The 22,629-nt window shown below is 37.5% G+C and overlaps 2 protein-coding genes across 8 annotated transcripts in view; one reads left to right on the top strand and one right to left on the bottom strand.

Moving 5' to 3' along the window:
• NCKAP5 (NCK associated protein 5) overlaps window positions 1–22,629 on the top strand; it is a 993,237-nt gene that overhangs the window by 358,415 nt on the left and 612,193 nt on the right. For 6 of the 7 annotated variants that reach the window (XM_086718452.1, XM_086718453.1, XM_086718451.1 and 3 more), the window contains one exon: window positions 469–542. The exons of the other annotated variant lie outside the window; for it this stretch is intronic. In XM_086718452.1, the coding sequence (XP_086574578.1) occupies window positions 469–542 (74 nt within the window). The remainder of the gene's footprint in view (window positions 1–468; window positions 543–22,629) is intronic. 7 annotated transcript variants of the gene reach the window in all.
• Window positions 1–22,629, bottom strand: part of LOC147578427 (uncharacterized) — a 72,931-nt gene that overhangs the window by 33,102 nt on the left and 17,200 nt on the right. The window lies entirely within an intron of this gene.

The following is a 22,629-nucleotide window of genomic DNA, read 5'->3' as shown; positions in this document are numbered from 1 at the left end:
TTGCCTCAAATAAATAGACAGTAAAAATAAATAAATACTAATTTTTTTTAAAGTAGTGTTTTTACTAGGAAGTAATTATAATAAGACCAGTGTAATCAAGACCTGTATTGTCTACTTTATTCTTACTCTTCTAAGGTCAGCAGCATCATTGGCTTACTTATTTTAAATGGTAAAATATGTGTACCACAGTGTAGATGACCATGAAATTTAGCTTTCATCTGTGAATAAGAGGGCTTTTATGCTAACTTTTTGAAGTCAAATTCTCTGTTTATAGAATGATCCAAATTTATGGAGAAAATATTTATCTATGAGGAACTCTGCGTGTAAGTCACAGATGCATCGACTCCTAGAACTGAGAGGGATCAGGGATTATTTTGTCAAAAATCTTTTCTGCAAAGAGAAATATAATCCAAATTCCAGTGACTATTGTAATGAGCTTTATTTGTCTTTGTGTGTCTACATGTGCAGGAATACATGGACTCCAATAAATATATTGAGCATCTTCTAACTCAGCTCGAGGAACAACACAGAAGTCTATGGAGGTGAGTGAAATCCATGCCTTTAACTTATAGCAGGCCTGATAGCTTTGGTGTTGATCACAGAGTCAGGGAGTTGGTAAACTTTCTTCTTACACTTGATGTCAAAATCACCTTTGGAAGCAAAAATCACCAGAGGGTCCTTAGAGAATTTTATACCTTTAATGAAAGTAAAGCAATAGTGCCAAAAGTTGTGCTTAAGTCAAGGACCTGCTCAAATCATGACACTTTGTCAAGGTCAGGAAATTAATTTGTCCAAGGCCACACAGCAAACTTACATTGTGGAAACTAGAACCTAAATTCTCTCACCCTTGCCTGCTTAAAGAGTGAGTTTTCCTGTAATTAAAAAGTTGAATACAGCTGCTTAAAATGTCTGCTTCTCTTCATATGAAAGGAGGATATTTTAAGAATGCTATTCTATAGGCCTTTCATGTTTAGTTTTTTGTTCTTCCTGGTGGGCTCTGATTCTTGATAAAGAAAGTTATGGGAGAACATTGGTATAGGTAATTTGGAAAAAAAAAAAGGTTAATATCATAAAAGGCATATTTTCAAGATACTTGGTCCCTGGGGCCTCTTGGGAATTGAGGCTGATCAAAATGGTTATGATGTTATTTTCTATGTGGTCATGCTCTGCATAGGTGCTCTTATGGAATCTGCCGTTGCTTTTCCTAAATTCCTATGGCTCCTGTTATCTGGAATAAATATGCTAGTGCTGAATCACATGATGCCTCCCATAGTGCCAGAATTGTTTAATGTAATTAGCTTTTTCTCCCCAGGGTCAGTAAGCCCCTGAAGTCTTTATTTCTTATCTCTTGGCAGCATGGGTGGGGGAGAGTACTCTCTCTGTATACAGAGATGGCCGGTAAATATTTGCTAACCCTGTGGCTTTCTTGTCCAATCTCATCCAAATGTATCACCATTGGTCTCTGTACTAAGCTCTTCTGCCCTTTCTTCATGCATCTTGTAACAAATCCTAATAACCTTGAAATTTGTCTTCTCTGAGGGACTGTAATTCTTAGGCAAAGTGCCTAATAATTTCATTTGTTCTGTGCTTTATATCAGTTTCCCTGCTTAAGAACAGATCTGTGCTTATAGTAACAGTCTATTTCGGTGCATGGAAAAACTTCTCGTAGGATACAACAAAAGAAAATATTTTTTGAGTCTGCTTGCTGCTAACAGACATACAAGTTAATTTTATATAACTGTGTGATATTTGTTAGATATGTTCTTTAGAGCTATAACCTGGTATCGATAAAGTTTTCTTTTGTTAACCAGTGTATTGTATTAATAAAACTGGGAACAGTGTGTTTATAGTTATGTATCTTTTGGCTTATATTTCCCATAGATCTCTTCCAAGGTGTACAAGTTATTTAAATGAATTATAAATTTTATTCGAACTATTTATAAAGGGTATTTGGTTTTCCCTATCTTTTTAAAGAAAAATATATACAAAAAAAGATGAACACCACCTGATGAAACAAATTAGAGTTTAATTTGGTCAGTAAGTGTGTCTTAAATACATCATTGGGAAGGAGTTATGATTTCATGGGTTTTGAACCAAAAAAACCTGCATGGAAAAGAATGTTTTCCTGCTTTGATAAGATAGCTGATAAAAAACCTTTTGGTCTTCTTGGATAGGATTAAATGAAAATCCAATTTCAGGCATAGACTTAACCTAACATAAAGGAAGAGCTCAGAATTTTGTGTGCAATCACTTCTATTTTCCTTCAGAAATAGAATAATTGCTGCTGGAGAAGTAGAGCCTTATATATAGTGGCAGAGGATCTAATAAAAAGGCTTCATTTGAATAACAATAAAGGGCAATGGCATTTGAATAGTCAGAATAACTACCTGAGAGAAGATGGGAATGGGTAGTATTGAAAAGAAAATGAAAACCAATAATAGCAGATTTATATACTATTTATTGAATCATGAAATTATACTTGGTTATATTTTATAAGCAGATCTTGATTGACTTGAAGTGGTAGGCTTTCTGATGGTTATTACAATATCATAACTGCAACTGTAGCCAAATTGTTTTTGGGTGAGGGATATGCCAGTGACAGTGAACAAGGTGGGAAATTCTTTCTGGTTATGATTAAATTTTAAAAATACTTTCTTGACTTAGGGTAAAATCGGTGATGTGCAGAATATCATAAGAATAGCATGTCATGTCTCAAGCACACTTAAACAAATGTCCCCATAAGTCAGTATAAACTTTTTCTGATTTTTATTATGCTTTTGATTTGTAACTGCTATAATTTTCATGAAGTGGGCTATTATCATTGCTGCTGATATTAATTGATGGCCTCCCATTTATACTTCAACCTACATATAACATAGACAAATCTTGAATGCTTAGATGTTCTAATAATTGTAGTCAGCATTAATTGATGGCTATAGTGTTTGAGTATTGATCAAAAGCATGATAGACACATGACATACTGTTGCTATTTGGCTAATGATAAAAGAATGGGACCCAGTGAAGATTGATAACAAGATGGGATACAAAAATTAAGTCTTTGCTTATTTTTATAGAAGGGCCCACTAGTCTTTAATAGATTGTCATTGTTTCTTATAGCATAAAACATCTGCTGTGACACAGATATATTGTCATAATCATACTCTCAAGATAACTAGTTATTTTGGGGGCCCTGTTTAGTATTCTACTGAAATAGACCTATAATCTGTCTCTGGTTTTCAAATTGCAAAGAAATTTGAAGTTTAAATATAGCTGTCTAGCAATGAGCTGTCATTTAGCTCAGAAAAGACATTTTTTGACACTAACAGAAAACTTGTGTGAATTCATCTGACTAGGTAGAGTCAGAATTTAAAATCCAGTGTAAGATCTGACCACAAGTCTGGGTTGACTTAGTTTGCTCTGCACCTCCCTGCTTGATGAAGAAAAATCAACATTCCTGGTGACAACTGGTTTACTAGATGTTGAAGTGGGTTGTTAAATTTCTGCATGTTCATTTGTTTTAATGTGGAAGGTTAAGAATAGCATAAGAAGGTTCTTTGACAATTTTTAATGTTTTTATTTATTTTTGAGACAGAGAGAGACAGAGCATGAGCAGGGGAGGGACAGAGAGAGGGGGAGACACAGAATCTGAAGCAGACTCCAGGCTCTGAGCTGTCAGCAGAGAGGCCTATGCGGAGCTTGAACTCACAGACTGTGAGATCATGACCTGAGCTGAAGTCAGACACTTAACGGACTGAGCCACCCAGGTGCCCCGTCACTTAATGATTTTTGTATCATCTGCTGCCATTTCTGATTTGGCTAAATATATCTGACTGACAAGAGAGATTATAAGAAAACGACTACTGAGAATGTCTTTCTTGTAACATTTGATAGAAACCTTTATCCATTCGCAGCTTCAAATTAAGAGTTGAGAACAAACACAAACAGTTGGGAGATACAAATTGAATTCATGAATATTTATGGTGTTAATAACTCTTTCATGTCACATATAAAATTAAGTGTGGAAAATGGAAGCAGCATGATTATAGAAAAGGAAAGAGGACCAGAAGTTTTGGAGCCTTGGACTCTAGGCCTGGCCTTCCCAAACTGGCCATGGGGTGTCCTCTCTGGAATAATTTTCCTTTTCTGTAGAAAGGAGCTATCAGTAAAGCTAGTTTTTAAGATTACTGAACACTGAGATTATTTGAAATAAATGATGGTTAAAATAATACACTTATGCAATATTTACAGATACATGTTTAACCTTATTTTTCTCTAATTATACAGATGGATCACTTTGTAGCATTTAATACATATATATCATAGAAAGCTTTCAGGAGCATAAGTTAGAAATCAGTAAAATAACAGATACCTAACAGCTTGCTGATAACTTCAACAGATGATATCAAAGTGTTCACTTCAGATTTTCAGATTGACTTGGAGACAGTGTTATCAGTAGTCTGTACATAAAGAATAAGGTCTGCATGGCCAACATTAAATGACAAGATCTGGTGAATGCAAAGTGCCACCTGCTAGCCTACAGATCCCAGATCAGAGTCCCATTTGAACATGCTGTATCTATGCTAGGGATTCTCAGTCAGTGCACTATAGACATTTGGGGCCAGACCATTATCTTGGGAGGGGGGTAAAAGTAAGGTTGTCTTCTGCATTATAAATTATCTAACATCATGTCTTGCTTCTACCTACCACATACCAGTACCTCCCTCTCCCCCCCGTATTGTGACAGCCAAAAATGTCTCCAGACATTTTCTACATGTTTCCCAGAGGTCAGAATCCTCTTTCCTTCCTGTTGAGAACCTGTGATCTAAATGATCTATGAACATTTTCTTAATCCCATTCCAAGAAAAATGAATACCCCGGGTAAATGTTCAGATTTTTATAAATGGGTTCCTCTGTGTCCAGATTTGAAATATATTAGGTAAAACCAAGTTTTAAAATTATTTGAATTCTAGAATTTCTCAGAGCAATTTAAATGGCTAACATGTGCTATGAGTTTCAAAAATAGAGTATAAAAGAGAACTTTGACTTCTTAAAAAAAATCCTATTTTTCTTGCAGTATTTATTCTGACCAAAATTCCAAGAAACATATTTTGGGAAATAGTGATCTATCCAGTTCAGTCACCAAATATACAGAATATACAGAAATATATACAGAATATACAGAAATATACACGGAAACATGGTTATAACAATTTCTTCCCTCTTCCTATAATTCACTGCTACTGGGATGGGTACTGTAATTAAAGGTCCTCTAATAGTGTGAAGAGTGCAGGTTATTAGTAAGAGGGGAATGTAAATATAGGAAAAATGCAATTTCTAATTCATCATCATTTTCCTGAGGAGCAGCCCAAGCCTCAGCACCAAATTCCAAGAATCTGAACAACTATTGATCATTGGCTATGTTGGCCCTAGTAAAGCATTTAACTCCTGCTTCCTCAAGGAGGAAATGTGAAATGTGATGGTTTCCTACATCATCAAAGGAAGTAAGATATCTAATTGAAAATGATGTATAGATCCCTGATTGATATAAAAGTCACTGAGACCTGTCCCATCCAATGATAAAATTATAATTTTAGTGTACCCAAACTTGAAAAAAAGATTATTGAAGTATAGCTGACATACAATGTTACTAGTCTCAGGTATACAACATAGTGATCAACATATCTATACATTACAAAATGCTCACCTCCATAGGTATAGTTACATTGGTCCCCATACAACATTATTGCGATGTTACTGACTATAATCCCTATGCTGTACTTGATATCTCCTTGACTTATTTATTTTATAAATGAAGTTTGTACCTCTTGATCCATTTACCTTTAAACTTTTTCGCCTATCTTCCATCCCCTCTGACAACTATCTTCTTGTTCTCCGTATGAGTCTGTTTCTATTTTTTTTTCTTTTCTTTTTTTTTTTTTTTAGATTCTACACGAGTGAAATCATACGGTATTTGTTTTTCTCTGACTTTTCAGTTGGCATAACATTCTCTAAGTCTATCCATGTTGGTACAAATGGGCAAGATTTCATTATTTTTTGTGGCTGAGTAATATTCCAGTGTGTGTGTGTGTGTGTGTGTGTGTGTGTGTGTGTGTGTGTGTGTGTAAAATCATACATTATTTATCAGTGGCAACTTAAGGTGCTTCCATATCTTCACTCTTGTAGGTAATGGCACAGTAAACATGGAGGTGCATATGCCTTTTTGGATTAGTGTTTTTGTTTTCTTTTGGTAAATACCCAGTAGTAGAATTACTGGACCATATGGTATTTCCATATTTATTGTTTTGGGGAACCTCTATTCTGTTATCCACAGTGTTTTCACCAATTTACATTCCTACCAACTTCACGAAGGTTCCCTTTTCTAAGTTCTCACCAAAATGTGTTAGTTCTTTCTGATTTTAGCCATTCTGACATGTATGAGGTGATATCTCATTATGGGTTTGACTTGCATTTCCCTGATGAATAGTGATGTTGAGCATCTTCTCGTGTGTCTCTTGACCATCTGTGTTTCTTCTTTGGAAAAATGTCTCTTTAGGTCTTCTGCCCATGTTTAATTGAATTATTTGTGGTTTTTGATGTTGAGTTATATACATTTTAAAAAATATATTTTGAATATTAACCCATTATCAGATATATCATTTGCAAATATCTTCTCCTGTTCAATAGGTGGCTTTTTTTGTTTTGTTTGGTGGGTGGTTTCCTTTGCTATACCACAGCTTTTTACTTTGGTAATCTTAGTAGTTTATTTTTGCTTTTGTTTCCCTTGCATGAAGAGGCATAACCATAAAAATGTTGTAAAGGCTGGTGTCCAAGAGATTACTGCCTGTGTTTTCTTAATAGAGTTTTATGGTTCAGGTCTCAGATTGAGGTCCTTAAACCATTTTGAGTTTATTTTCGTGCACAACATAAGAAAGTGGTCCAGTTTCGTTCTTATGCATGGATGTGTCTAGTTTTCCTAGCACCATTTATTGAAGAGATTGTATATTGCCTCCTTCATCATGGATTAATTGACCACATATTCATGTATTTACTTCTGGGCTCTCTGTCATGGTCCATTGATCTGTGTATCTCTTTTTGTGCCAGAACCATATTGTTTTGGGTACCACAACTCTGTAGTGTATCTTAAAATCTGAGATTGTGGTACCTCCAGGTTTGTTCTTTCTCAAGATGGCTTTGGCTATTCAGGGTCTTTTTTGTTTCCAAAATTCTTTAAAATAGACTTTTACTTTTGCTTTCTCGCTTATCTGTGATTCTTATGCTAAGTTAAGAGATAAGAAAAAAAATGGACAAAAAGTATTTCATTCTCATTTTTCAAAATGTTGCTTATCTAAGTGTGAACACTCAAATGAAATGATCCACATTTCAAACACTCATTGATGGTCTTCCTAATTTCAATGTCTTTATACATTTTTGGGTGGAGATAATTGGCACAAGTGCCTGCAGTTCATTTCAGCTCTGATCTCAATTTCTGTAAAATGTGAGTGATGTTACAACTGCTTATAGAGAGGCTGCACTCTTACTCTGTTCCTGAGAAAAGAAAATGCTTTCTTCATGGGTTACCTAGAAATTGACTTATAGTTGTAAACTGGAAGTAAGAAGAAGCAGCACATATGCCCTGAGAAAAGTCCAGCCCAGAGCTCTTGGAGATTTACCTTCTGTGTATCTTGGATTTTAAAATCAAATTATCCAGGCATCTTAAGAATTAGCCCATCTCTACCCTCATGGGGTTAATTTATGTAGACTAAGGAGATGCCGAGTATTAAACAGGTTGCCTTTGCTGTAATCATAGACTTCCACTGGGAGATCTTAATTGGCAACAAGTAAAACTGCTCTGCATGAATTCTTAATGGTGGACACCAAATAAAATAAGAACTGTGATTTGTTTTCTAAATCCCTTCAGGAGAAAAAGAGTCTATCTCTGGGGGATAAAATGTGCAGCAAACAGAGAGAGCTCAGTGCTCTCTAATAGCAATAAAAGCTCTGAAAGCAAACCTCATGCTATGCCAACTCAATAAGAGCACATGGTCCCCCAGCTCTGCACCTCTGTCTCACTCTGCCGGGGTCAAAGGAGACCAGGGCTAGCGTGCTTTGCATGATCTTCCCCTCCTCTCAACCCTTGGACTGGATTTCTAAATCATAGCTGTATTATAGGGCAAGTGTAAGCACAAGGGCCACCCTGGAAACCCATCAATGTCATTTCTCAATTACCCACCAGGGGTTGTTTTAGAGATGCAGACAGTCTCAAACCCCTGCCAAGATAAGAGTATTGCCTCAAGTCATGCCCTCTGCCCAGCATAAGGGAGAATAAATCAGAGCTCTGGAAATTGGGTATTGCCACATGCTTCACCAGTTATGTCATCCCTAGACAATGTGCAGGGGGCTGGTGGGCTGAACCATATCCCAAAGGATGCTTACTATAGCCTGATGGTGCTGCTTTAAAGGGACAAGGAAGCATTTAGGCATCTTCTCACAGCTCTGAAGACCCAGGTGAGGTGGCATTCTTGTCTCTAAGGTGACTTCTGTTCAGTAGCAGAAGGGACTAATAGAACTAAGCCCAGAAATGTAACTGAATTGATGGAACAGGAAGATTACTCAGGTTCATATCTGACCTTGTACTTGAGGATTCATCAACATTATAGTTTATTTAGGTGACCTGTATGTGGTCTACATGTTTAACTACTAAGGGAATTGCCTAGTATTTGAACCGAGGACTTCTGGGGCAAGGAGACATCAAAAATGCCACAGTGAAACTCTGCATCAACTTTATATACAGGATTTTCCTTCCCCCCACCCCCTTTTTAAATAAAATTTGTCCACCCTTTAAAGGACTGTGCTACTCCAGCACAGAAGGTCTATTTAGGTCCTAACCTAATAAATAGTTAAAATAGGCTATTTACAACCCTATGGGTTTTATCTCCTTCTCTTCACTCCAAATCTTGTTTGAAAGAAAATTCACTTAAATTTATCAAGGTGATTCAATGGGCCTAGGGGGAAGAATCTGTTAAACAGGTTTTAGGAGACTGTCCTTCAGAAGTCCAGGAGTTTCCCTGAGGAGGGGCTGTTGGATCTGACTCCTGAAGAGGAGCAAATCTGAGGGGATGAGAGCAGAGGGAGAATCAGTTACTGAATAGATGTAGTTTGCACTGCCTTTAAGACGTTTGAATATAACTGTATATAAGATGATGAGAAATTCAGGTCTAGAGCTTTTTATAGTTAATAAAGCACACTATAGATGAAGGCATTAGGTGAACCCATGAAGCTATAAAATTGCCCTTCAAGACAACTGGGGAAGTATCCCCACTTGAAAGATGGATTTATGGCTGCCATGGGAAGCTTGTGTTGAATCCTGTTATACACGCAGGTCCATAGGTGATTTGAAATTAATTCTACTTCTAGCTTAAACAGGTTTATTTCCTTCAAGAAATACTCTCAAAATCCCCCCAAATATTTCAACATCAATGGGATTCGGGGGTCATCCAGAGATATTTACCTCTATCTAATCTGAAAACATTTGGCTTAAAACACGTTTATTATCTTTAGGTCCATGCTTATTTTAATATGACGGCCAGGAACCTAATGTGATTTATTTATCTGAAGTTAGAACAAAGAGCGCAAGCAAAAGGCATTTTGTAGATTTATTTAGGGTAATAAAGATACCAAATATTCCCTACTAAGTTGAAAGGAGAAAAACTCCAGCAGGCAACAATATAAATGACCCACTTGATCTAAATGCATGTGTTGAGGCTGAAGTACACCCACAGTAAGAAATGATGAAGTGCCTTTTTTTTGGTGGAAGAAGGAATGAAAGGGGTAATTACCCTAGCTTTCTATTTAATTTTAGTTTTAATGGAACAAAATTACTAACCTGTTAGTGCTTAAGCATACTTGTGATTTTTTTTTTTAAGGAATTGATTATTAGGCAATAACTACATATCGCTATGTGAGTAACTATGAAGTTAAAAGGAGTAATTTCCTTTTGCCTTTTTCTGCTTATCTACTCCTCCCCCCCCACACACACACACCTTCATTCTTTGTGAATCTTTGTACTTAGAGGGCTGGCAGCAAGCAGGGATTTCTAGAACCTCACATCCACCCTCTTAACTCTGGGGAGAGCTATCTGGCCTCTCTGAAAAGAGGAAATGCAAACTGTAATTTTTTTTTTCCCCTCAGGCTTTAACTATATGGCATATTGAATACTTTTGAATTATAAATTAGAACTCATGAATAATCCAGCAAAGAGCTGAGGATGGAAGTGTGCCCTCGAATCAAAGAATCAGGAATAGGTTGAAATTGTAAAGTAGTTGGTAAAGGCATACTCGGTATCTCAGGGCAGAAAGAACTTCTAAGATAAGAACGTCTGTTGTCAGGTTGGCTGAGGTTGGCAACCTCTGACTGGTTTCATGGCCCAGGAGCCCTCGGAGATTGCTTTATGGAACCCGGCTGCCTTGATGATCTGGTGTTGCTCTTTACTGAATACTCACTCATGAAGTATCGTACGTGTCCTCTCTGTAGAGATAATCATAGGTTTTCGCTATCTGTAACCATCTGCCTAGGACAGAAAGACCACTCCAGTTCTCAATCCTACATTTCTCCATGAACTCTGTTTTACCAATTGGGGAGATCTCCACTAATCAAGTCCAGTTAAGGAGGACAACACTTCAGCAAGAATACTCCAGACATGTACCAGTGGCTCTGTCCTCACCCTAAATGGCCACTATACCAGGTCCAACCAGGTAGTTCTCAATCATGCTTGTTTTCTGATTTCCTTGTGAGGGCCAGTTGTACCCCTAGGGTCTGCGACCCATAGAAGCAGATCTTCTCATTACTCTTGTGTCTCATAGCACTTATATTAAGACCTAAAACTTCAAACATGAAACTTTGTTTACCTCAAAACCAGAGAGACAATTTGAAGTATTTTAGTCAACTCTGTAACTTAGTAATTCACATTTTAGACAACCTAATCACTTTTATAGCCATGGGAGGGAATAATCATGATTCAAGAAGAGAATTTATTAAGGGCTTATATGTTCTTTGGGGATGAGCTGAGCTCATTTGTAGTCCGTGCAAGAAAAAAGTCAAGAAGTCTAGTAAAAAGTCATCTGCCTGTATGGTGTACAAATGCTAAAGGGGGCATACTATTTAAAGACAATTACTCTTAGAAAGTTAAAATGGGGACACTTAATAAAGAGGTGCATCTGTTATTAGTGATAAATATCATGAAGTGTGCTTGCTTTACTAGACTTTTACTTCATGCTTTTTTCAAAAGGCAGTCATACAGTAAGAAGTTTTAAGGTGTGCCATGTCTGCATGATGGGTGCACATCCTGGGTGAGGCTCTAAATTGGTATTTCTGCCCCCAGTGTTTGCTCCCTTTGTTTACCAATTTTGAGATGCAAAGAACCTTATCAATAGAAGCAATGTAAGAATATCTTAAATTTTGAAAGAAAAGACTTAAGAGACTATGATGGGTTAAAAAAAATCTATGCTAAAAATCCAAACCTGAAATCACAAGCGTTTATTTCTTTTCCACCTTGTGTAAAAGTGAGTTGCAGAAAAATGTTAGACACATCAAGTTACTTTTAAAAACAGAATGAAGGCTTGATCTAAAGGCTAGAATGGGGTATTTGCAGAGAAGGTTGTAAGAAATTTCATGAAGATGGACATTGACTTTGAAGTCAGAGTGCAGTTGAACCTAATAGCATTGACTTAGGCTACTGAACAGAGGGTGAGTCTTCAGGGGATTAGTGACATGGAAAACAGTGGGGGAAAATAAAGGTGAGTAAAGAGAACAGCCAACAAGTACAAGGAAATTGCCGTTTTATTAGCTAAGTGCTTTAGAGAACGTAATTACAAATAAGGGGCACTCTCTTCTAAAATATTGCTGCTCTCCACTACAGACTAGTTAGGGCTGGCATTGCTTGGCTCAACAGTATCATCAGTGTCTCTGTTCAGATTGTTTGCTGACTGTGCTGTACTATTACTAAGTTTGTAACAGATCCTTCCTAGTTCGTGGCTTGCAGGTGCTGATGCTGCCACTTGCTGTGGTCTTGGGACAGGTTTTAGGCATTTGGGGGCTTGGTTTCCCATTGATATAAGAAAGGGGTGAAAAAGTGTTTTCAACAGTCCTTTCTGAGAGTTCACAATCTGTAATTCTTACTGATTACCTTGTAGGACTCCTGAAGGGTTGGGAGGTGAGGTTGGGAGAGAAGCGACAGATATAAGGGATTACTGAGTGGAAGGTGACAGTTTCCCTTCTTGAAAGAAGGCAGAACATTATTTATATGGACCATGTTTTCTTTACGCTCTAATCCTTGGGCTGTGTTTTGGCATGGAACCTTCCAAAGGTAATAAAACAGCATGCTGGCAGACCCAGGGCACCCGAGCAGGGTCACAGTCTGTGACCACTTTCAAAAGGTTTTTCAGGAAATTGTCCTGTTGAATAATGTTTAAGTTTCCACAGAGGCTGTGAGCACAGCATGGTATAAGAAAAGTCAATTGCACAATATTAAAATTAAAAAAAAAAAAAAAAAAGCAACTCTGGGGTTATGGTCCCTATTAAGGGAAATTGAATTGTCTTATGATGGCTCTTCAGTAGTCCCTGGAGATTCACAGACTCGCTGGTTAATTGAAAGCCAGAATGTGTATTTACCTGGATTTATTCATTGTTATTGTCTAATTGATTTTTTTCTTGTATCTTTGCTTTGGAAATGAAGATATAAATGGGGCCAGTTACAGAAGGCCACTCTAAAAGAGAAATTCTTTGGATGAGATACAAAATTCAGGACTTTGGCCTCTGGGACCATTTGTTACCAAGATGATGTAATTTAAAATGTACCAAAAGTTACATCTATCCAAAAATACTTCTCCCACTGGACTGCCTAGAATTCCCATGCTTGAAATAAAGGAAATTGGGTATCCAGAAAATTACCTCTGAAATCTTTACTTTTGCCACTTGATGAGAGTCCTAACATTACTCTCTTAGTTCTTCGTACTCTTTCACGGATTAGTTTGCCAGATTACATGCCTGTGGAAATCGGAGTCCTGGAAAATTTTTAGCAAAGTCAAGCATATGTATTTACTTACTATTTTTTATTGAGTTATAATTGACATACAACATTATTAGTTTCAGGTGTGTAACATGGTGATTTGTTACTATTATACATTATGAAGGGATCAGAAAGATAGGTCTACTTACTCATATCACCGTACAAAGTTATTACAAGATTGTTGACTATATTACCTGCCCTGAATATTACATCCTCATGACTTATTTTATAGCTAGAAGTGTGCAACACTTGCTCCTTTCCACCTATTTCACCTGTTCCTTCTACCCTCACCCCTCTGGAAATCCCATTATGTTCTCTCTACTCTTATGTTTCTGTTTTATCTTGTCTTGTTCTTATTTTAGATTCCACAATAAACCGAATCATATGGTAGGTGTTTTTTTTCTGTCTGAGTTATTTCACTTAGCATAATGCCCTTTAGTGCCCCCCACCTCCATGTTGTCACAAATGGCAGGGCCTCATTCTTTTTTTATGGCTGAATAATTTTCCATAGCTAATACTTATGAATATATATCTTATTTATCCATTAATCCATCAATAGATCCTCAGGTTGCTTCCATATCTTGGCTATTTTAACTACATAAGGGTAAACATATCTTTTCGAATTAGTGTTTTCATTTCCTTCAGATAAATACCCAGAAATAGAATACAAGAAAGAAAGTACTATGGGAAATGGTACAGTACAAATCTGAATATTGTTATATCTAGCTACACATGTCCATACCAATCCTGACCTCCTTTATTACTGATTATTGCTACACACATACTCTCTCTCTTGTTGTCCTTGTCTCCATTTCAGACTACTTGTATCATCCTTCAAATTACAGTCTGGGTCTTCCTGATCTATAACTCCTCCCATGGATTCCTCAGCCTGCCTGGGCTCCACTCTTTTTCTGATCTTCCCTTAACTTGGGATTATACTACAAATGTACATGTAATGATTCACATCTTACAAAAACTCCAGAACTGTTCCCATGTACCTTAATTTTAATTGTACAGATATTGTCAGCACTTGGCCTTCTGCTATATATTAAATGGTGACTAGCAGGGCGCCTGGGTGGCTCAGTCGGTTGGGCGGCCGACTTCGGCTCAGGTCATGATCTCGCAGTCCGTGAGTTCGAGCCCCGCGTCGGGCTCTGTGCTGTCAGCACAGAGCCTGGAGCCTGTTTCAGATTCTGTGTCTCCCTCTCTCTCTGACCCTCCCCTGTTCATGCTCTGTCTCTCTCTGTCTCAAAAATAAATAAACGTTAAAAAAAATTAAAAAAAAATGGTGACTAGCTTAGGTTGAGCATAATAAGTATTCAGCTAACACATATTAACTGATTCTTTCGAACGGGGCAATTAAAAGTCCTATGTGGTATTCTTGCTGGTGACACTGTATCAAGGATATTTATTTCAGATTTCATTTGAGGACATAACAGACCATCAAAAGTCAAGAAGGCCAGTGACTAGATTGGTATGATGTGCAGAATAAATTAATCATGGTGAAAGAAATTAGAGTTATTTAGTTTGACAAATAGAAAACTGAAGGATAGACCTATAATTGTGTGAAAACTCCAGTGAGTTGCCGTGTGGAGAAGGGATTAGCCACATCCTGAGTTACTCATGAAGACAGAACTAGTTAACCAGTTGTGTAAGTTAGAACCTGAGAGTTGGCAACTCAACACTAGAAAGGAATGTTCTGACGCTTCTAGCCTCTAATGTAGAAGAGGGTGTGCTTGAGATAATGAGCTGTGTACCACTGCAAATGTGAGAGTCCAAGCTAAGGGCCCATCTTTCTGATGGTGCGTAGAGTGGATTTTGCTACGCTGGACAGGAAGAGGCCAGCCACCCCTTCATGCCAGATGACTAATGATCTGACTCTCACTCTCCAGCCCTAATGTTGCCATCAGTAGTTCTAGTTGTAAGGACTATTTCCTCTTCTGTGTACCATCTCTTTTTTAAATATTTGCAGACCATTTTGCATGTTTGGCCTCTGTGCTCATTTTTCCAAAAGGAAACGATGTAGGTTCTTCCATTCCTCCCCACACAACTTACTTTTCAGACCCCAATTAATCATGGCCACCTATTAGATTTATTCTAGTTTGTCAATTCTCCTGTTAACATGCGAGGCTCTAATATAAACACAATATATTTTATTATGACCAGATTACAAGTCTAGTTCCAGTCATCCTTTGAGAGAGGGTTGTTTATTCTAACTTTATGATTTTTTCCCCCCAGTGGTACTAATTGTTAATAACCTTTAGGCAAAATACCTAAAATTCCAGCATTGCATCATGCATATCCGCTTAGTCTCTTGTGGACTCAAAGAATATAAATCATTATTTCAAGAAAGGGTAAAGAGTGTTTTAAATTTAGAAAATCCGTTCTCTTTTTCTCTAGTACGCCTTTATTCTCTTATTTTTTAAATTGCCATGTCCTGTTTCACATATTCTTTTTTTTTTTTTTAATTTTTTTTTTCAACGTTTATTTATTTTTGGGACAGAGAGAGACAGAGCATGAACGGGGGAGGAGCAGAGAGAGAGGGAGACACAGAATCGGAAACAGGCTCCAGGCTCTGAGCCATCAGCCCAGAGCCCGACGCGGGGCTCGAACTCACGGACCGCGAGATCGTGACCTGGCTGAAGTCGGACGCTTAACCGACTGCGCCACCCAGGCGCCCCACATCTTCTTTTTTCCAAAGCCAGGGCTTTACTTATGGTTACAAGGTCAAAGCACAATTAATAATTACAAGTAAATTAGGCCATTCCTGACCTTGGTGGAACTTTTATTGGCCAATTACTCTTGCCTTCAGGAGGGAGAAGAGAGTGAGTTTCTGATCATCACTGAAGTGAACAATTATTAATTTAACAGTTAAAGTCCCAAAGTCAAAGATTGTCAGGGAGGATAATGCTAGAAGGGAGAAACAAAGCTCATGAGAAAATATTTATATAGAGTGCATCAAAGTGAATGGAACTACCGGATTTTCTGCTGAAGACAGAGATTAAAGTAGAGTGCTGTAGATGTTTCTCATGGTTCATATCTAGATTTTTCCAGTTTCAACTATATTGTGACAGTGATATGCACATTTCACAAAAGAAGACCGTGCTTTTTGAAGATACACTATGTTAAAAGTTTCAGTTCATTTATTTTGGAAATTCAATTCCACTGCCTCTTCTTTATGCGCTCCCACCCCCAACCCCCGCCATATTGGACAGATTTATTTCTGGCCCATTTACTATGTTAGTGGGCAAGTTTATTTTTCTGGCTCAATGCTAAGGCATTGTTACAGAAGTTCCATTTCCAAGCAGTTTTAAAGTAGAACCATTATCTTCCTCTTCATAATTTTAATGTTAACATTTGAAAACCATTTTCAAGTTTGAATAACAGTTGAAAAATGACGGTGTGAAGTTCGCATTCATCTTTGTCACAATGGTGAAGATTTTGCAATAAATACCGTGTAGATTATTTTTCCTGTCAAATGGCTGCTAGACACTGGAGTAAATGAATTAGCCCAGACCATCATCAGATGTGGATATCCTGATATTATCAAGGAGAAGGCATGAGCTGAGATTGGGTGAAAGGCAAAAGCTTATTCACTCATCAACTGGAAACATTTGGGAAGGGTCAGTTAGGGGCAGCTTGGGAAAATCATTTTAAAAACCAGATAGGTATATATGATACTGGGTTCCTACATTTATGAACCAATGAGATCTTCTTTTTCCTAAGGAACGTGCAGTTAAACCCCTTTATAATGGGCTGGAAATGGGAAGTGTTCTAGATACAGGGATAATATACGGCCATGCTATAATGCAGTGAGAAGAGATTTTTGAATTGCTGCATGGAGGTTTGCATGTGTTGATGGGAAAACCACAAAAAAGGTCAGAGGTTCAAAATGTCTAGAAGGTTTCCTGCTTCTCATTTGAGCAAACCAGTGAAGAAAGTGTGGATAAATCCTTAGGAAAACTTTCTCATGGGATTTCTAAGACCTGATTCTTCATGTAAAGTTGGAGCGTAAAAATACCCTTTATACTTGTTTGGGAAGCAGACACTTCAGATATAGTTGACTTGCTTCATATATTGTTACAGATTGGCTCCTTGAATATCCATCTTCAATTCACAAACCTGGCAGTTTCTCATGGCATTCGAAATGCAACATTTGGAGGCTTTCACAAATGGAAGCAAAAATTGTCAAGGAGCATCATGGCCCAGTGCCGTCTCTGTCTTTGGCAAAGTTGGCAAGCAGGGCCTCTTTGATACTAACTTCAAACATTTATAACATGACCCAAACATAGCATTTTTTTTTTATTAACTATGATGAGTCTGTCATTAATTTATATAAGCCACTTAAAATCTATTTGTATTTCTAACCTCTCCCACCTCTTGTTGGGTAATAAGTTCCATAAAATTAATCCCTACTTTGTGGAATGCAGCTTCCTCTTATTTGGCTTAAACACACACAAGCTTCAAGTGGTGACCCCTCCATTAGACACATTAGGGTTTAATGAATAATTCGATTTCACTCTATTCATATCATTTATAACCGTAGAGACGTAAGTCACTTTGCTTCTGATGCAGAATGCTCACAGAAAAACCACAAGAGTAGCTTCATAATCATTTTTGTTTTCTTGACTCTTTTATCTTTTAAAGTAACATACACTTTCAGTATTATGGTAGGAATTCTAGTCTTGAGTCTGACACTCTGTAACCACAGGTAAGTCACTTGGGCACTGACTTGTCGGTTTGTAAAGCAGGAATTTGAGCTGAAATTCCTTTTCAGCTCTATGATCTTTTGAATTTGTGACTCTATAGGAAATATATAGGGAAAAAAAAGCTCCCTTTTATTTTTTAAACTTATTTATCCTGTACCCACTCCTAATGGTCTAAACGGTCCATACTTTCATGGTTGCTCATGATATTCCATTATTTTGGTATTTATTACATCCTCCAAATTTTTATCCCTCCTCTTCTAAGAATCTCAGTTACGTGGGGTACCTGGGTGGCTCAGTCAGTTAAGCATTTGACTTGGGCTCAGGTCATTACCTCAGAGTTTGTGGGTTCGAGCCCCACATTGGGCTCTGTGCTGACACTCAGAGCCTGCAACCTGCTTTAGATTCTATGTCTCTCTCTCTCTGCCCCTCCCTCACTTGTGCTGTCTCTCTCTCTCTCTCTTTAAAAAATAAATAAACATTAAAAAAAAAAAAAACCTCAGTTACAAAGCCATCTCCTCCAGAAAGCATTCTCTGAATCCATACTGAAAATGGGCTTCTCCATTTTCTGTACTCCTTACTTCATTCTGATTTATGTTATAGGTGGGTCAATAACTCCTCTGGCTCTCTTGTTAACCAGTAAGCTAGTGGAAGAGGAAATAATGTCTGTTCATCTCTTCATCTGGTGCCTAACAGTCCAGGATTGTTTGCATGCATATGGATGCATGTTCATCATGGGTTGTCAGGGGTGGACAGTCATGGGTTAGGGATTCAGAGCAAACACACTTGCCAGTGCTGAGGCAACGGGAGTTCTGATAGGAATGAACATTGCCATCAGTCTACCACTTGCTGTGTTTCTATGGCGGAGGAGCTCTCTGACTATATTTCCTGGACACTGATTCTTGGTTTACTTCCTCTTCATTCCCATTTCTCCTCTTTATTATTGGCTTTGTCCTTGGTAGTTGGAGTCTTGTATTTTGCTCTCAGTTCTAGCCCGATGGAAGTTTTGTAAAGCGCGTTTAGGGAGATTCAATTCACATACTGTGTTCCTTAAATACGTATACTGTAGAGTAGCCCTATCCAGCATCCTCTACTAACCATGTCCATGCGTGTTCACATGCTCTATTCACCTTCTGGCCTGCATATTTATTTTTTAAATTTTTTTTATTTTTTGCATTTATTTATTTTTGAGAAACAGAGTGAGACAAAGTGTGAGTGGGGGAGGGGCAGAGAGAGAAGGAGACATAGAGTAAGCATAACATAGAGTAAGCTTGCTTGTACCGAGCAAGCAGTCAGTACAGAGCCTGATGCGGGGCTCGAACCCATGAACTATGAGGTCATGACCTGAGCCAAAGTCAGATGCTCAACTGACTGAGCCACCCAGGCACCCTTGGCCTTCATATTTCTTAAGACCTACTATTAGTTTTTGGTGTCTTTATCCCCCTGTTCCTCCAACTTCTGCTAACTAAACCATTACCTCACTAATGACTTGTCTCCTGCTTCCTGGATCAATGTATGTTGAAGGAAGATACAGCGTTTTGATTTCTTTCATTTGATCATGTATTTTTTTTTGTCCAGAATTCTTTTCCTAGGCATCCCTGCTGGGCCCAAGTCAGCATTTCTAAGACAGCTCTCCTCTGTTGTTGACTCTGAAGAGCAGTGTGGCAAGTGCAAAGGTTGAAATAAAGCACTGATAACACTTTATACCAGTATTCTTTGAAGCACTTTACAATTATTTAATTCATTTAATCCTCACAATTCTATGAGGTTTGGTGTTTGTGTCATTTTACAGATGAAGAATGTGAAGCACAGACAATTAACTAGTTTGGCTCACAGCTTGAGTCCTTAATCATTAAATATTCAATGAGTTATTAATAAATATTTCCAGTTCTATTCCCTTATAGGCACATTACAGAATTGCAAGTCCTGTTTCCTTGTGGTTGGAGAGGTCATGTGACTCATTCTGGCCAATGAGTGGCTAGCAAAAGTAACATTCCAAGTTGAAGCATTTAATCACAGATATGCAACCCTTCAATGTGCTCTTTTGTTCTGGCATGGCAGTGATCAGTGCTCAGCATGATGGTTTATTATAAAACTGGAGCCATAGAATGACTGAGTACAGGCCCTTCCCAACATGTAGTGTGAAGAAGAAATAAGCTTTCACTTTAATCCAGGGATATCTGGGGATCGTTTGTTACCATAATGTAACCTAGCCTATCCTGACTCCATATACAGGCCAAAAATAGTATAAAGACAGAACATATTCTCTCTGGTGGCCAAATATATTTCCTAAAAATTAATAATTTATTATGGTTCTACTTTATTTCAATCCCTTACATGTCAATTTCAGCTATAGTTCTTCCCTTTATCTTATGCCCCATATATTTCCATAACATGTCTCAAAATTCTATTTCTTTCATAACACTTCTTCGAATTTACGATTTTGCCCAAACAGTAATTTTGCAATTTAAAAATTGTATAGGCTATTTTCAAAATCTGGTAAATGTTGTATTCTTAATTCAAAAAAAATAGATTTTTAAAAATCCATGTTTGGGGTACCTGGGCGCTCAGTTGGTTAAGTGTTCTATTCTTGATTTTGGCTCAGGTCATGATCTCATGGTTTGGGAGTTCAAGCCCCATGTTGGTCTCTGCGCTGACAGTGCAGAACCTGCTTGGGATTCTCTCTCTTCCTCTCTCTCTGCCCCTACTCTGCTCATGCTCTCTTCCTCTCTCTCTCTCTAAAACAATAATAAACTTTAAAAAATAGTTAACAATAAAAATCCATGTTTACATTTTGGGAAAGTACAATAATCTTGTATGCACAAAGGACAAAATGAAACTATATAAGCAACTATAATTATCTTTGTAGAGAAAGTTAGAGTGGATCCATTCATTAGGAACATTATAATTTAATTATCTGGAAGCAATCTCAGCTGTAGTTATTACTGACTATAAAAAGTTAATTTAGGTTTAATTTTTAAAAGTTAATTAGCTAAAATGCCTCCTATTCTTATTATTAAAAATGGAATGTCACTAACATTCCATAGGAATGTATATGCTGTAGAACAACTTGTACCAGAAACTTGAGGGCTCATTAGAATTTATAACATGTACTTAATTACCATAGTTATTTCAAAGTGTAACTCAAAATTATAATTGTTAGTAGTGTTTTTTAGAGTGTATTTATTCATGTTTATAGTGTCTGGTAAGAGGGCAATATTATGTAGGGCAGGGGCCCACAAACGTTTTTTGTTAAGGGCAAGAAAGTAAATATTTTTGGCTTTACTGGCTGTATCCTTATGGTCCCTGTCACAGCTACCCACCTCTGAATCTGGAGCTCAAAAGCAGCCACAGGAAGTGCATAATTGAGTGGGTGTGACTGTGTCCCAATAAAACTTTAGGAAAATAGGCAAGATTTTACTGTGAGTGCCAATTCCTGATCTAGAATGAATTTTTATACTTTCTTGTGTTGTTTTACAACCCCATCCATACCAACTCCTGAATATGTCAAGAAGCATTGCGGGTCGTTCCAAATTTGACTTTGTGTTTCCATGTCCTTCTCCCCCATGCTTAGAGCTGCTGTGCTGAGCCCCACAGGCACCTCAAGCCCCATCAATCCAGTGTCTAGCAGTCTGGGAAGTGGGTGGGGACACTTTGCAGCCAACTTGTAGTTTTCTCTCTGAATCCCTTGTGTGGTCCTAAATACCACGCAAGCCCAATTTCCCCATCTATAACGCAGGCAGGAATGGCATTAGGTTCTTTTCAGTAAACATATTCTCTCTGTGATTCTGTGATGAGAAACAATAAAAAATCTAAACCCATAACTCATCAAGTAAAAACTGAGAGGATTGATAAGATCCTTGTAAAATTCTTTTATCATCTAGTGAGAAAGATACCACACTATTAATTTTCTGTTAGAGTTCCTCTCAAAAACATGTTTATATTACTTGCATAGGATTACATTGTATAGGTTGTTGGAAAACCACAGGAGCTATCCCCATGCTAGGGTAGAGGAGGAGATAATGAATTTCCTACATGCAAATTTAGTTTAAATATATTCTACTATCCCACTTACACAGTCATTTCACACATGTGTGGATGCTGCTCTGAGCCCTGATTTGGTGGATGTAAGCAAACGCAAATAAGCAAAATAAGCAGATGTGTGAAGGAGGGGAGTCCTCCCCCTAATTTGTGCATATGTTACTACTTTGCTAATAGGCTCCCAATAAAAAGGGAGGTATTCTGATGAAAGTCATGTATGGGATTATAGAGACATACACAAGTTATATATATATACACATATATAAACATACCAATATGTGTGCATATATATGTACATATATATGTTCACTAACATAAGTAATACAGGCAGTGATTTTGGGAGACAATGTAAAGACAGGATCTGAATACAAACAAAAAATACACAAAATTAGCTGTTAAAGATTGAAGTTATATACCTTTTCTTTTTTAGCTTGAAAACCATAAACTTGATTTTAAAAATCTGGCGCAGGGTCTGATATAATAACTACTTAATAAATGATGGTTGAATGAGTACCTTTACTAATGAAAGGCCATTCAAGTTTAAAAGTAGAATGATTGATAGAGCATGGGTATGTATTTATTTGTATTGTTACCAAGCCCCAGGAGAGTAACCAGGCACTCCTTAAGTACATTCTATGTACACATTTTATTAATGATGATAATGCTATCCTAGAACAAGGGTCTGCTCAGTTGTCAGTAAAAGAGTGTGGGAAGTCCAGTAGAATCTTGCTTTGAGTAGCTGGGCTCAATTCAGCCCTGGCCACAGAGGTTTAATTATTGAAGAAACCAAAATTATCTGATTAAGACTGGCTGTGATAA

The sequence above is a fragment of the Puma concolor genome, chromosome C1 (assembly GCF_028749965.1).
Source record: "Puma concolor isolate L17-30 chromosome C1, mPumCon1.1.hap2, whole genome shotgun sequence".
Classification (NCBI taxonomy): domain Eukaryota; kingdom Metazoa; phylum Chordata; class Mammalia; order Carnivora; family Felidae; genus Puma; species Puma concolor.
Note: the sequence above shows the minus strand (reverse complement) of the source record. Positions and strands in the feature narration are given on the sequence as shown.